The following is a 15,219-nucleotide window of genomic DNA, read 5'->3' as shown; positions in this document are numbered from 1 at the left end:
GGACTTCACTTATTGCTAAAAATCACTCCAGTCTCTAAAGACAGTGTCACAGGTTGCGAGTCGAGGCTCAGGCTACCCTTGCAGAGCTAATTTAAATGGAATCAACCTTTTATGCACAGATTATGCCTGTGCATTTTTGCATTCACTTGAATCCCTGCAACTTTTCTTTCACTCTCTAAATGCTATAACCATTCTATGGTGGTAAATATACAGCCATTCCCAAGGAAAACAAGGGTCACTGAAATGCACTGCATCACCAAGCTACTACATTTACAATTATTCTGAAGATTTACAAAACTTAAATACCGGGAACAATGCATTTCATTTTTTAAAACAACAATAAGCTTACTGATTTGCTTGCAATTTTGCAGCACAAAAGCAGCAGCTTTGTTTACTTCTTCATCCTGAGACTCTGTTAATAACTGAATCATAATTGGAAGGCCATTGTTCTTAAGCAGATCATACTGATTTTCTTCTAAAGAAGAGAGCATTAAAGGAAAATAGATCAATTTCTAACTTATACCATGGTTAACAGTTTTCTTACATTATCATTAGAAGACAGCATAAACAACTTTAAATAGAATTCAGCAAAATGTTTCTGTTTATCATCGGCCAAATTCATTAAATCGTATCTGGATTATTTCCATATAATGCACGAATTCTTTTATTTATTTTTGTCTAGTTTAGGAAGCCATTAAGGAATGATTCATAACTTCTAACTTTCTGTATGAAACTGTCACTTCTAAAAATACAGTAGTAGCATAAGCAAATCCAATAAGGATTGAGTCAGCTAAAAAGTAAACATTGCTAATTCAAGATAAAAATACATAACTATCCATAATTAAAAGTCTGCATTAAAAAAAATCTAGTTTAAGTTAGTAAAAACCTGTATATTTATTAAATGAGACCCAAGTGAATTTCAGCTGTTGACTAGGGCATTATTTTTCATTAGGATTGTGTTTGTTTGTTTGTTTTTGCACTAAGGTAGCTGCACCAGTGCACATGTGCATGGTATAAACCATGATTTACAATTGTGCGGCTTACTCCAGTTCGAAATGTAGGTATACCAGTACAAAAATATGCATTGTAGACAGAGCCTATCTGATCAGTTTTTCCCTGAAAAGAACAGTCTCCACGTGCATAATTTATGTTATTGTCTAAAACTGTTTTCTAAAACCACGGTAACATTTGCACATATCCTTGTAAAATGATAACTTTACAAAAACATTTTTTATAATGCAGATAGGGTTTTGATAAAAGAACAAATATAATTAGAGAGGAGTTTTTCTTTTAATAAAAACCCCACAACTCTGAAAATAGTACATTTTAAAATAAATATTCTCTTATGGTCAATATGTTGTAACTATCCACTCAGTTTGCTTTCATTGCCACAGGGTACCGACTGACAGTCTGAGTTGGGCAAATTTACTTTGGACAAACACTAAGATGTCAGGCAAAAGCATTTCAGACTAAATCCTGTTCTCACTTCCAAAAGTAACCCTATTAAATTCAATAAGAGTATTTGTAGGTGAAATTTACCCCTGTGCAAAGGGTCAGCACAATGTCTATGCATCATGTACCACTGGAGCAGTTAAACTGGGGCTTAAATGGGACTTAAGTGATGCATAGGTCTTATTCTGACCCTCTGGACAGGATGAATTTCACCCTATGTGAATAAGGAAAAAAGGATTTGGGTCCTTCGAGTGATCCTCATGATACTCTACTTCCTTTTAACACTTGAATATACTGTATGTTGTATTGAGATAACAGCTCTTCAAAACCAAAGATAGAACACTACAGAAAACTGAACATTCTTTTTGAGTTTTAATATTGAATTAAATTATTTGGTAGAATGTTGTTTTGAAGCATCAATATTTTAATGAAACTGCAGAGGAGCACAGCATTGAAGTGTTTAAAGCCACAAACCAAAATTCATAAAAAATCAGACTCTTACCACAACCTTCTGTGCAATGCCCAATTGTAAGAATAATACTAATTTTTTCTCCTGAATCCAGGGTGTCATAAGTCAGCAACCTCAGTAGCTTAGACACAATATGATACTTTAACAGGACATCACCAACGGCAGCTATTCGTATAAAATAATTTAAAGAGACAAAATCAAATTATAACAATAAGTACACAACACAACACAACAAAAATACATTTTCTTTTTCAGGATGTCCTTCATATCCCTGAAGAAGCATGGAAACTGCCTCCATTTTTCCTGCTTTCATGCCCTCATCCCAACATTTGAAGTCAGTATCCTCTCCTTTCAGTGGACCAGTCCTGTCCGTGCTCCTTCCCAGCCCCAACATGGTCTCATCCCCCAAATCCTGCTGTGGAAGAAGCCCTGATAAAGCAGGTGCTTTGCTGCATACCGGGGAGCAGACCCCTGGAAAGGTTCCCCAAATCCTTTACCAGGTGCAGCACAGGGAAAACTCACTGCAATTGGAGAGGACATGAAAAGATCTGACTCTTTCGTTTATCAGTCAAAAATCCTCCCCACAGAACAACTGGAGACATGTCCTATAAAGAAGTCAAGCTCCTCTCAAGACTTGAGGCACCTACATTTGTTTGTATCTATGTGCTGAAAATCAAGCTGTTAGTCACATCCCCATGTCTTTGCAAATCCCAATGGGTGCAGGTGCATTCTCTTCACTCTTTCCAATTTCAATTGGTGAGTGTTTAGGGAATTCTGACATGTAAAACTATATTTTGCACATGTGCAACCTATGTACATTTATTTGCCCTTTCATGTCCATCTACAATTTTTCTTCTAAAAACTAGCCATGCTAATTTCTTTCTAGAAATACCATGTATATAAATGTTTGGGATCTATTCACTCACAGTTATCAGCAATGCAAGCATCTAGAGTTTTTGTCACCACTACTGCAAGTTTTGCGCTTGAGTAACTCCTAGATGAATCAGGTACCAGCTTGATAAGTACTTCAGCTAATATGTCTAATCCACCAACAGAAACAAAGTATTCCTGTACACATGCTTAAGGAAAAAAGAATAAATACTGAATTGCAACATTTATATCTCTATTAACTAAAATGATATTAATAAAACAAGATGGTAACGGTTTTTTGTGTGTTTATGCTAGTTTTCCTGCCATCTAATAAAATTCCAATTCCATCAATACAACACAATCAAAATTGGAAATATAATATATGAGAGATGGCAAATTTAAAATGTATTTTTGATAAGAGTTATAGAAAATACATAAGCAAATATACACATGTAAACCGTAAACAATATACTTGTGTTCTGCTTGTTTTCGTTTAGTTATAGCCATTATTTTCTGTGTTGTACTAATGATGAACTTATATTTGGAAAATGCTTTTAATCAAAATGGCTCCCAAAGAGTTTTACAGATTTTACTAACTTGAAGCTAATGGGACTATTTGTGGAGTAAGGTACTACTTAACATAAGTAAAGATATCAGAATCTGACCCTTAGAGTAAATGTCACCATGTGCAAAGGAAACACATAAGGCCCTCTATGCCACTTAAACTCTATGTTGCTTTTCAATGATAAAAGGGATGCTGGTGGACAAGTTGCACCACTGGTCTTCATGGGACTGTGGAAAGGGGTGCTCACCACTCCTAAACAGGCAAGAACAGAATGGGCTATTAGGGTAGGCACTAGAGAGGGCATTTTGGATTTGCATTTTCATAGATCCACTGACTCAGAATTTCCAGAAAAGGGGAGCAGAGGGGCAGCAACGAATTTTCTAGCTGCATTTTCAGCAAAGCAGTCTGCCTGCAGGCTGACGACACAGATTACTCAGGCCTGGCCTACATCTAAACTTAAGAAGTTTCATAAGAGAAATATATACACACATAGACATTCTCACAAGCTGAATACCTCTTAGCAAAATGATTCATGACTAGCTGGCCCCCAGTAGAATGGCTCCATTGGAGCTGATCTACCAGAGCCCGTGTTATTTTTTCCTGGGAATCTCCATAGGATCAGTATGGGGATGATGTGAATGCCTGTTCCTGCCCCCTGTTCACCCTACTTCTTTGCCCACTGCAAACCCTGGACCCACAAGCATCCTCTGTGGGGTTTGGAGGAGATGGGACAATGACACAAAGGCAGCTGATCCCTGCCTTCTTCAAAGAAAGTGGAAGATCAATGAATGAATCTGGGGAGGTAGGGAAAGAGGAGGAAATTTAACATTTAATTATCGTTTCCAATGAAACTAAGTTCCATGAAATCTAAATTGTTGACAGGATGACATGTACTTACTATTATTAGCAACTGTGAGTCCAACAAATGAACAAATTGGTCGAATTATCTCAGGCTTTATGCAATTTTGGAGCCAATCTTTTGCATGTGGAAAAACTGAACAGCAAGTGTTTTGATTGTCTTCTGCAAAGATGTAACACAAACAATAACAAAAACATCTAAATGTAATATATGGTTACGTTTATAGACACATTAGAAAATGGAAGTCAGTTGTCTCTTTTTAAAAAATATTCTTTTTATGTTTACTCTCATCTGATGTTATACAATTATTTAACAATAGTTACCATTTTGAGGATTGTTAACACATGCACATAGAGTACTGCAGACTGAAGACCACAGCTGATAATACTGATTAATATTTTCATCTGACAGATTCATCTCAGATATTGAAAGAGTTGATCTGTTAAGAAAAAGGTAAACATAATGGCAAAGATGATCTAGGATCTAAGTAGTCTGTTACTTTATATCTTAACAGAAACTCTGTTTCTTTACCTGAACAATTGTAGCAGAACACCAATGCAGCCTGTTTCTCTGATGAGAGTTTGCCCACTCTCTATAAATGACCATAAACCGATATTGGGAGAGACAATACATAATTTTAAACAAAATCTTAATACCTTAAATGCCATTTAGATAGTTCAGTTTTACTTCAACTCCCCTAATATGCCATATATAAATAAACAATGTGTTCTGTACTTTCATCCTTAACTGTATAGCAACAACAATTGCTAACAAAGTTCTTCTATGTTTATAAACTACAAGAACTTCTAAATTAATTGTTACCTTGTGTTTTTAACTATATGTTTGTGTAGACCGTAGTAGTATGGGGCCTTCTAGGTACTACTGTACTACAAATAATAATGAATAATGATCAATTGTTATTTCTCAATTTCTCTACAAAATGTAAGAAACCCTCATTCTGCATTACATTTTGTTAAAAATTACATGTTAGTTTCTTACAAAAATAAGATAAAGTACATTCAGTTATTTTTAAGGAAACTCTTCTAGTGTTTGATCTACTTAGATTACTTTTAGGTGATCTCAAGTTCAATTACATGTCACAATTAATCTTTATATACTAATCTTACAAAATATTAAAGAAACCTTGAAGTTTTGATAAATGGTATGGGCTGACAAACAACAGTGTGTTTTAAAATGAGTTACACAGTATTAATAATTTATTGGTATTTTTACAAGTGGAAGCAAAATACTTACTGTTATTTGAAACCAGTACTAATATAACATACACAGACATTCTTTTCAAATTCACACTAGAATCTTTATTAGTTAAGAAGAAAATGAGGTCTTCAAACAATTCAGATGTACACAAAGTTTGTTGACAGTAAACTGAAACCAGAAAATGAGTTATATTAATTCCTATTAAGCCATTTAAAACCTTCATTTATTTAGGTAATAAAGTCTACAAATTACAGGCTTATAAAAAGTTATGTCTAAAATATACAGCCTGAACTATACTGGAAGGCGGCAAAGAGAAAAACAATTATCAGGACTGAATCAAAGATTAAAATAAAATATTTCATACCATTACTTATTTGTAAGGCAGATTTTCTCTCCTCCCTTCCCCCAACTAACATATCTGACAGCCAGGCTGAAAAGTCTTTTGACCCTTCCATAGATGTGGCTATCAGCAACCTTTCCACCAACCAAAAAGATGATGCATACACTAACAATAATTTGGTCATTTTATGGAACAATGTATCAGATCTACTTGAAAGCTCCCATTCCAATTTTTCCTTCTTATGGAATGGCATTAATTCAGAAGTTCTGGTACATCTGTTCCAAAACATACAACATTAGAAACTCATCTTACCTAGCAACAGTTTAACAGTTACTAGGTAGAGTATAGCTTCAGCCTCACTCTGAAGGGTCAATTCTCAAATCCACTTGTCAGTAACTTCCTATGTAACTTGATAATGTAACCTGCAGGTCTTTGGCTAGATTCTCAGTTGTGTCCATATGTGCTAGGCACAGCTGAGGGAAGAATTGCTATTTGCTGCTCCCTGATCCTGAAGCCAGTTCTAAGTGATCTTGGCATGATACAGAACAACCTCAGACTATTATGCTAGTGGGGGACTGAAGAAGTGTACCGCCGTTTTTGCCCACCCATGCCCTCTACAACAGGGCCTATAAGGGGCCTATAGCCAGCCACTCCACTCAAGGGATTCCCCCAAACCAGAGGAATTGTCAGATGGCTATTTAAGCTGCTTCCAGAATGGAGCAAAAAGGGAACAGTTGAGCCAAGAATCTGGTCCCATTAGTCACATTGGTATCTGTTGTAACCTGATAAACAAATATATCTAAAACTACATTAAACCACTGGCTGATATGATAAATATAGGCAGAAGAGGGAATATTAAATTTTCAGGAACAATAAAGTGCAGTGATATAGGACCTGGAAAAATAAACAACAGAATTATATATTACCATTACTCTCCATTACAACTGCTAATGTAAATAAGGCTGCTTCCTTTACTATGCAGTGCACGCTTGACTTTGCAAGGTCATTTACAAACATCAAACCACCAATTTCTCGGAAATAATCACTCGCATCACCTGTAGCAAAAGCACACACAACGAACAAAAAAGGAAATTAATATTAGGTACTAATTTGGGAATCCAAAAACAATCAGTGCAGTATGGAAAACATAATGTTTCCAAGATTTTATACCTTCTACAGAGTCTTACGACTCCTAGACATTATTTTAACAAGTGATGTTTAATAGGTACTATGAAAAAAATTATATTATTGCCATATTCAAATATTCCAGATAGGAAATAACAAATGCCCCAGGTGAAATGTCATGGTAGAATGCTTCTTACTGTTTTGTTGACAAATTGTATAAATAGTGACCAAGGCCTCTTTTTGAGAAGCAGGGCTGTCCATTTGGTATTTAAGACATTCAAGCAGTAAGTTCAGATCTGTCTTCAGCTCTATGAAGAAAAAACAATTTTAGAAGAATTTCACAAGAAATATGTATGTTTTCTTTAGAATTCAACTTTTTATATTGATGATTAATTTTTATATTAAGTCTATCATAAAAATATGGCATCACCTTCTATTCTGAAGAGAAAAAAAGAACAAATTGAAGCTGAGTCTTTTTGTTCACCATCTAGCAATAAACGTTATGCACAGCCCAGAAATGTGTGTCTAAGTAGTTTCTGTTTCTAGATGATGATTTTATTTGCCAATTGAACAATCCCCTTTTCATATTGACCTTATTACTTTCAATAATAATGTTATGTTCTATGGCTGCAAAATTAATTTAAACAGAAAATATGGAATAATGAAAGAGATATGGGCTGAAATCTCCATTGAAACCCATTGAAGTCCACTGGTGATTTGCCATTAAGTGCAACAGGGCCAAGATTTCATCAACAGAATGTGATCTCTATTAGCAGAATTTGATACTGGATCAGGACCAGAACAAATTTTGTTTTATTATGGAATACTGGATTGGCCCAATATTTTTTTATCTTTCATTGTTTGTATTACTATTTTAAAATATTTAAAATACAGAGGATTTTCCAACCAATTTTGCCTTTGTTTTTAGTGTTTTAAATTAGAGATGAAATTAATGTAGCTATTTTTATCTTACACTAATAAAAAAATCACTGTATACAGTAGCTGATGTTATCATTTTGTTATCACTGCATATTTCTAGGAGTATTACAATTAAATGTCACTGCAGAGCCAGCCATTAGACAAAAGAACTATGTATTTGTTGGGCATCCCCAAATTAATGGAATCTGTATTAACTATTATTATTTTTCTATGATTGATGATGATGGAGTCTCCCATCAAATTTGACAGATGAGCTACAGTCACTTATTGTGGGTCCTGAGACCAAAGACCAATTTCAGATCTGCAGCGCTATCTGCAAGTGCCACAGGTAAAAACAATTGCAGATAAATGTGCATTGCTTTTAGCTTTACAGCTGGCATGTGTCTCCTTGATTGCAACAATCTGTGAGCTGCTGAAGTCTTTCACTCTGAAGTTGCAGATCCGCTGCCATTGGGTCCTGTCATGGACTAAGAGCTCCCAAATCTTGAGGTCAACATTGCAAGAGTGTCTTCAGAGTGCCTTGGTAACATTTTCTTGGTCTTCCCCTAAAACAAGTTCCAGTCTGCAATTCTCTGTAGAAGATGGCCGTCGGTATTCTGCTGTCAGACATGTGAATCACTTGATCACGTCATCTCAACTGCACTCTCAGTATAGAAGCTTCAATGCTTGTGATGTTGCAGCACTCAAGGACCTCAATGCCTGGAACCAAGTCTTATTATTTAAATTCCCACTATCCACCATAGACACTCTAGGTTGAATAGGTTCATGTGTTTTATGTGACATTAATATAGTCCACATAATGCAGCTGTAAAGAAGTGGGGCATTGACGGTGGTGCGATACACATCAATTTTTTTTGTAGTCTGACACTTTGCTCATTCCAGAGATGATACTGAAGTTTTCTAAAGGTGTCACTGATCTCCAATGCACTTCATAATGTCATCATCAATCATTGCATATTATGAAACAACATAGCGTAGGTTAGGAAAAATTTATCAACGACCTTGAGTGGTATATTATTGATACATGCCAGTCGAGGTTGGACCATGATTTCTGTCTTCTTTAAGCTGATTGTTAAGCCAAAATGTTTTGCTGCATGTGCAATGCAATCAGCAAACAACTGAATGTCCCTGAGGTTGTGGGCTAATAAAACACAATCAGTGAACTGTAATTCATAAATAATTGTCTTAATAACTTTTGTCTTTGAATGCAGGTGATGCAAACTCAAGACACCTCCATCAATATGGTACCGTATATAAATGCCACAACCAATGTTTCTGAATGCATCTATTAAAAAAGCTTTAAACGTGATGCTAAATAATATCAGAACAAAAACACTGCCTTGTTTTACTCCATTGTTGACAACATAGGGAGCTGAGAAGCAACCTTGGTCAAGGACACAATCTTGCATGAAAAGATTTAATTACATTGACAAACTTATCAGGTCAATCGAACTGTGCCAGAACTGTGCCCTGGCCATCTTAATTTATAGAGTCAAAGGCCTTAAGTAAGATCAAAAAAATCCATATAGAGGTCTTGATTCTGCTCCCAACATTTCTCCTGAATTTGCCAGAGTGTCTGAAATACAAAGCCTAGGAGAGATGCCACATTGGTTTACAGGAAATATCTTCTCTGAAAGTTGATCAATCAGCCAGTTTAGCATGACTCAAGTGAGTATCCTTCTTGCAGTGGCAAGGAACCAGATGCCACAATTGTTATCACAAGAAGCTCGAATGCCTTGCTTTGGTAAAGGTGAATAATATTGGCATATTTAAGTTACTGTGGCACAGCTTCCTGTTCCCAAAACCTTTAGCAGAGGCCAGTAAGCTCTCTGATAACTCATGTCCCTCATATTTGAAAACCTCTGCAGGAATACTATCTTGACCCGCTGCTTTGTCATTTGACATTTGCTTGACTGCTTTCCATGCGTCAGATACTTTCAGTGGAATTGCAAGTTGGTCTTGAATTGGAAGTTGTTCAAGATTATCAAGAGCTGATGCTGATGTGGTGAACAGGCAGTTCAGAACCTCATTAAAGTGTTCTGTTCATCTTTTCAGAATTTGTCCATAATCAGCCAGCAGCAGTGACTCATCTGCATTCCAGATAGGATAGTACCATTAGATTGTGGGCAATACACAGCCTTCAGCTCATCAAAAAATGTTTGAAGTCTTTTGGTCTGCCACTTATTGAGGCTGCTCAGCTTTCATTTCCACCAGCTATCTTTCATGTGGTGAAGCTTAGCTTGCACATTACTTTGTACATGAATAAGACAACTTTTTAATAGATGAGTTTTTATTGTTTATCCATAACATGTGAAGAGCAAACATGGCTGTTACAAGTTTCTTTATCTCACGATCATTTTCATCAAACCAGTCCTGATGCTTCGTCTTTATAAAGCCAAAGACTTCTTTAGGATGCATCAAACAAAGTTTCCTTAAAAGATGACCAGGAAGACTCAGTGTTTATTGTGTTCAAGAGAGAAAGCATGTAAAGAACTTCATCAAATTTTTTAACAAGCCTTGTACATGTGAGATCAGATTTCAATGCGTGCACTTTAAGCATGGGTATTAGAAACTGACAACACTGGTGCTGTTTTAATTGCAGAATCAATGTAATTTTGCATTTCACAAATCGATGATCAGACCACATGCATACTTTCCAGATTGCATGAGTGATTTTGACATCCCAATGATCATGTTGGCATACAATGACATAGTCAATTAAATGCCAATGACCAGAGTGGGAATGCATTCATGTTTTGTGCTTTGTTGAAATATCATGTCTGTGATGACTAGCTAGTTCTGTGTGCACTTTGTGAAGAGCAGTATGCCAATTGAGTGCTCTTTCCTCAATTACTTGTGGCCAAGCTTCATGATTGTGACCAACTCTGGCATTAAAGTCACCTAGAATGATTCATTTGTCATGCTGACAAGCTGACTTTATGGCCTTGTCGAAATCTTTGTAGAATTTTTCTTTGACATCGTCAGAACATGTCATCATGGGTACATATGCACTAATGACTATTACATGACATACAGATGTCAAGTTGAGGCAAAGGATCATCTGGAGATCATTTATTCATTTTGGTACACTACCAAGCACACATGCAATAGATGTCCAAATAGCAAAATCTATCCCTGATAGTCGCTTCTCTTCTGCAGATATGTTTATCCAGCAGAATATGTATTCAACATCGAACTCTTCAAGATGGGACTTACCTGGGAGATGTTTTTCACTCAGGTATATCAATGTTATATTTGACAAGTTCTTTTCTGATGAGTGCCTTTCAAGGCCTCACCAGCACCAACAAAAAGAGTGCAGACATTCTAGGAGGCAGAGTTCAGTGTTTTTTGTGCGATGTTGCTTTTTACCACACAACTGGATGACCAGATAGTTGCAACATATTAGCAAGTTGATAATGGAGGGAGTGATGATTAGGGATCCTTTTCTCCCCCTTCCCCGGATTGGTGAGAGAAGCACTATCCTTAAAGAGGACTGCTCTGTAGTCAACGACAAATGACCACCACACTTGCACCACCTGTGTGCAAGTTTTTCATTTGAGATTCCAACCAGCATCCTCTGCCTGTTGTGGTCACCACATGCCCATCGCCGTAGGATTTTCAAAGAACAGAATTTAGAGGACTTTCCCCATTAGATTATGATTATAAATTACATCAAATGCTGAGTCTAAAATCTTGATCATGACAATGTACTGTATAAATAAAAACTCCAAGCACAAATCAGAAGAAGCTCGGTGTTTGGTATAGCAAGTTCTCCTTCAGGGCTCAGTTCTGCAAGGTGCTGAGTGCCCTTGCTCTTGCTGAAGACAATAGAAGTTTAGGACACTCATCACCAACCAGAACATAACCTCAATAACTAAGAGACTAATCCAGCTCCTGGCGTGTGTTGGATCCCGTCCTAAGAACAGATGAACTGTTGAGAAGATATGGTCAGATTTAGGCACCTAAAGATGCAGATAGGTGCCTGGTGGAATTTTCAAAAGTGTCTATGCATCTAACTCCCGTAAGAGTTAAATGCCTAGGTGCTTTTGAAAATTCCACTTGGCATCTATCTGCACATTTAGATGCCTAAATACTTTTGAAAATATGGCCCTTAGGGTCTTAAGTGTGCTACCAAGGAGACTTTATTAATCATTATTTTACCACTTCAGTTAATAGCAGCTACTGTATTTCTCTTAAAACTCTCAAAATACTTTGGTGATTTCAAAGGAATATAAATTGTTAAAGAAAAATAGACAGAAATATGGAAATAATAATTAGCAAAAACATGTGATTTCATATTGTCATCATTTATTGTCATCTGAAATTATACCATTAGTTTTGTCTTTTATCTTCATCACAATATATAATCCAAAAACATTAATGTAGTAAAAAAGCATGAACAAATTCATCCAACAATCCCCCATCCCCATGGTAGCCCAGCTACCATCAGAGTCTGGTAAAACAGTGAAAAACAGCATCAGATCTGACAAGTGATTTTAGAGTTCTTACCACATTGTGTGTTCTGTACCTCTATATTTTCCATTTTCAATTGTATTCCTATTCTTACACTGCATCTGTAAGAAAATGCACTTTCTCAGCAGTTCTGATCTGCATTGTTCACAAAAAGTGTACACAAGTATAAGTCCATCATGCCAATTATCTTAAAATACCCTTCCTCCTCTTCTGGTTATCTCATTTTTAAATTACTTGCCACATGACATACAACCAAATCATCATGTTCATGAATGCCAAAGATTTCTTTTGGAAAGGCATCATTATAAGATAATATACTACTGAAATTACAAGGATTCTTACCCAATGTAATTTTGCAGATCCAAAGTAATTTGGGTTTACCATTTTGATGCATGTAAAGATAAAAACTCCCGATCTCACACATATTTTTAATCTTTGGTTACTTATCTCCAAAAATCTGCCCACTTTCTGCCCCTATGTCTGGCCGCCAATTTACTTCAACTGCTTGCTGACGATATTGAACCACTGACCAATTTAAAAACTAGCAGTTCAAATTTTCAAAGGAAATCTACAACTTCTAGCTCCTGCTGCTACCACTGATGAGGAGCAATCAAATGTTGTATTGTATACAATTATGATTGTTTAAAAATCAGTATGGATCAAAAACAAAGACACTTGATAGACTGGAGAGGGAATTTATAAGTCTTGTCAACTCCTTCAATTAACATTTTAATATTTAACCAATTAGCAAAATTAGCATATTTTACATAAAATCAGAAAATCCACAATTTCAACTCTAAAAATAACCATAAGAGCCCAGATCCTTCAATTCAACTGAGCAGCATTCAGATTAAGACTTAGGAATGGGGAGCACAATGATGGCTTAAAGCCACATTTGCAGACACCAAAATGGTTGGGCCAATCTGCATCAGTCCAGACCCTTACAAGCAAATTAGAGCAGATAGAGGGGTGCTCTAAATTATACTGACTGCCCACAGCTCCAAGAGATTGATCCAATAACTGAGGATTCCTGGAGCATAGACATGACCCAACTGCATTTTCTTTTCCCTGGACATGCCAAATGTGCCAGAGGTTGGCCTCAAGCCACGATGGCATCTTTAAGCCTCTTGAAGATTCTCCAGCTTAGTGTGAAAATGTCAAGGGGGTGGTTAAGCTATTTTTATGGCTAGTTAGTGGCACCAGAGTGCCTTTGAGAAATATCATAATGCTATCATACAGGAGGCCAGTTTTCCCTGTAATTACCAATCCTTCATCTTCCCCATTTTATGCTTCAGCTGACACAATGGCTCGTGCACAGGTTCCTTCCCAGTCCCTTCAAATCAGTCAACCACACAAATGACCTGAGAGGGAGAGACTGAGATTTTTGAACAAGAAGAACTCTTCTTCCATTCTCATCCTACTTTTACTGTTAAACACAAACACCCCTGATTCTCCACCACTGACGGAAAACTCTGTAGCTTCCCAGTCTCCCTCTGCTTTCCACAGGGGCCAAATTGCAAAGCTGACAGAATCCTAGATCAGCTTCCTATATTTTGTTTTGCAAAGGACTGACCTGTCTCAGCTTGGAGCTTCAAGTTTCATTTTCATTGCAGTTAAAGCAATTTTAAAAAAATATTATGATTACAAACATAATCTTTTTGTAATTTGCATTGCCAACATTCAAGTTTTGAATATTTTAAAGACCTGTTTCTACTTGAATACTTTTTAAGTGGACTTTTATTTGAGAGAGACTGTACATAAAATACCATTTATAAACCAACCCATTGATAAGTATCAATAGATCTGCTTCATTGTAGTATCACAGATCAGAGTCAACATGAATAAGTCACCAGGCTCTGCTGCAGCAGAGAACTTTTGTTCTCTATAAATTTGATATAGGGAAGAAAAGGAAAAAGTTCATTCTTCTCTGTCAGCTAAGGATATGCAACCCAACTAATTTACTTCCCAAATACAGTCCTATTTGTATTTTTGCACAGCAATATGGAAACACTTGGCTTATAATATTCAGAAATGTACCTACAAAAATGAGGTCGGGGAATGCTTGTCAAAGTCAAATGAGAATATTCCAGACACTCAATGACCCAATTCAGGCTCTCATATGACCTGTGTGACTCAGATCATTCTGCAGTAATACCACATAGAAAGGAAAAATCCAAAATTTTCTCTGCATAATTTAGCCTTTTTCTAAACTGTAAGGTTTTAAAATCCTAGGAATAAATTCTCAGCTTGTGCAGACTATCACAGCTCCATTGAAATAATGATAATGTATAGCACCTGAGGATCTGGCCTTTATATTTCCAAATATAGCAGAGTGTTTGTCATTCATAGGTAACAGTTTGGTGAAGACAACAGGATTGTCAGCATTTCTGATCCCTTGGTCTGCCACCTATGTGTTCATTCCCTTTCCCACCACTCACATCCATTAATGATTTTGGAGGGGGGCAATAATTCATTGCAGGTATTAGGCACCGAAACTACTGGTCCACTCCATCCCCTTAAACACACGTTAGGGCTTTTAGAGCCTCAGGTTAGACAGAGGTCAGGCTGCGACTCAAGTGCTTTCCCCCACCCAGCCTACTGGGATAGCATGATCACTCAGCTGAGCTTTCAGGACACCCCTGTACAATCAAAAGGCCTACCTGCTCAGCAAGGGGGACTCTAGGACAACATGTCACCTTCCCAGGGTGAGTGTGTGGGGGAAGAAAATGGGAGCATTACTGTGGGCAGCAGGCTCTAGAGCCAGGCGCACTGGGCCCACCTCTCAGGTAACAGGCCCAAGCGCAGAACGAACCCTATGCCCCTTCCCCAGTGACTGCTATGGGAGAGGGGGCTTATCCGAGCTGGGTACGAGGCTCCAGGGGTATGGCTACACTGCAGCTTGATACCCA

At 37.0% G+C, this 15,219-nt stretch overlaps 1 protein-coding gene across 1 annotated transcript in view; it reads right to left on the bottom strand.

Annotated features, from left to right (window-relative positions):
* Window positions 1–12,380, bottom strand: part of TERB1 (telomere repeat binding bouquet formation protein 1) — a 33,723-nt gene extending 21,343 nt beyond the window's left edge. The window contains exons 1-10 of the mRNA XM_067539947.1: window positions 12,347–12,380; window positions 7,096–7,206; window positions 6,700–6,828; window positions 5,470–5,601; window positions 4,747–4,807; window positions 4,539–4,654; window positions 4,255–4,377; window positions 2,848–3,000; window positions 1,955–2,086; window positions 350–475 (exon numbers count right to left, since the gene is read on the bottom strand). Coding sequence (XP_067396048.1) covers window positions 350–475; window positions 1,955–2,086; window positions 2,848–3,000; window positions 4,255–4,377; window positions 4,539–4,654; window positions 4,747–4,807; window positions 5,470–5,601; window positions 6,700–6,828; window positions 7,096–7,206; window positions 12,347–12,380 — 1,117 coding nt within the window. The remainder of the gene's footprint in view (window positions 1–349; window positions 476–1,954; window positions 2,087–2,847; window positions 3,001–4,254; window positions 4,378–4,538; window positions 4,655–4,746; window positions 4,808–5,469; window positions 5,602–6,699; window positions 6,829–7,095; window positions 7,207–12,346) is intronic.
* Between the last annotated feature and the right edge of the window lie 2,839 nt (window positions 12,381–15,219).

The sequence above is a fragment of the Emydura macquarii genome, unplaced genomic scaffold (genome assembly GCF_026122565.2).
Source record: "Emydura macquarii macquarii isolate MOO-44397 ecotype Brisbane River unplaced genomic scaffold, CSIRO-AGI_Emac_v2 contig_561, whole genome shotgun sequence".
NCBI lineage: Eukaryota > Metazoa > Chordata > Testudines > Chelidae > Emydura > Emydura macquarii.
The sequence above is the reverse complement of the archived record's forward strand: the minus strand, read 5'-3'. Positions and strand labels throughout refer to the sequence as shown.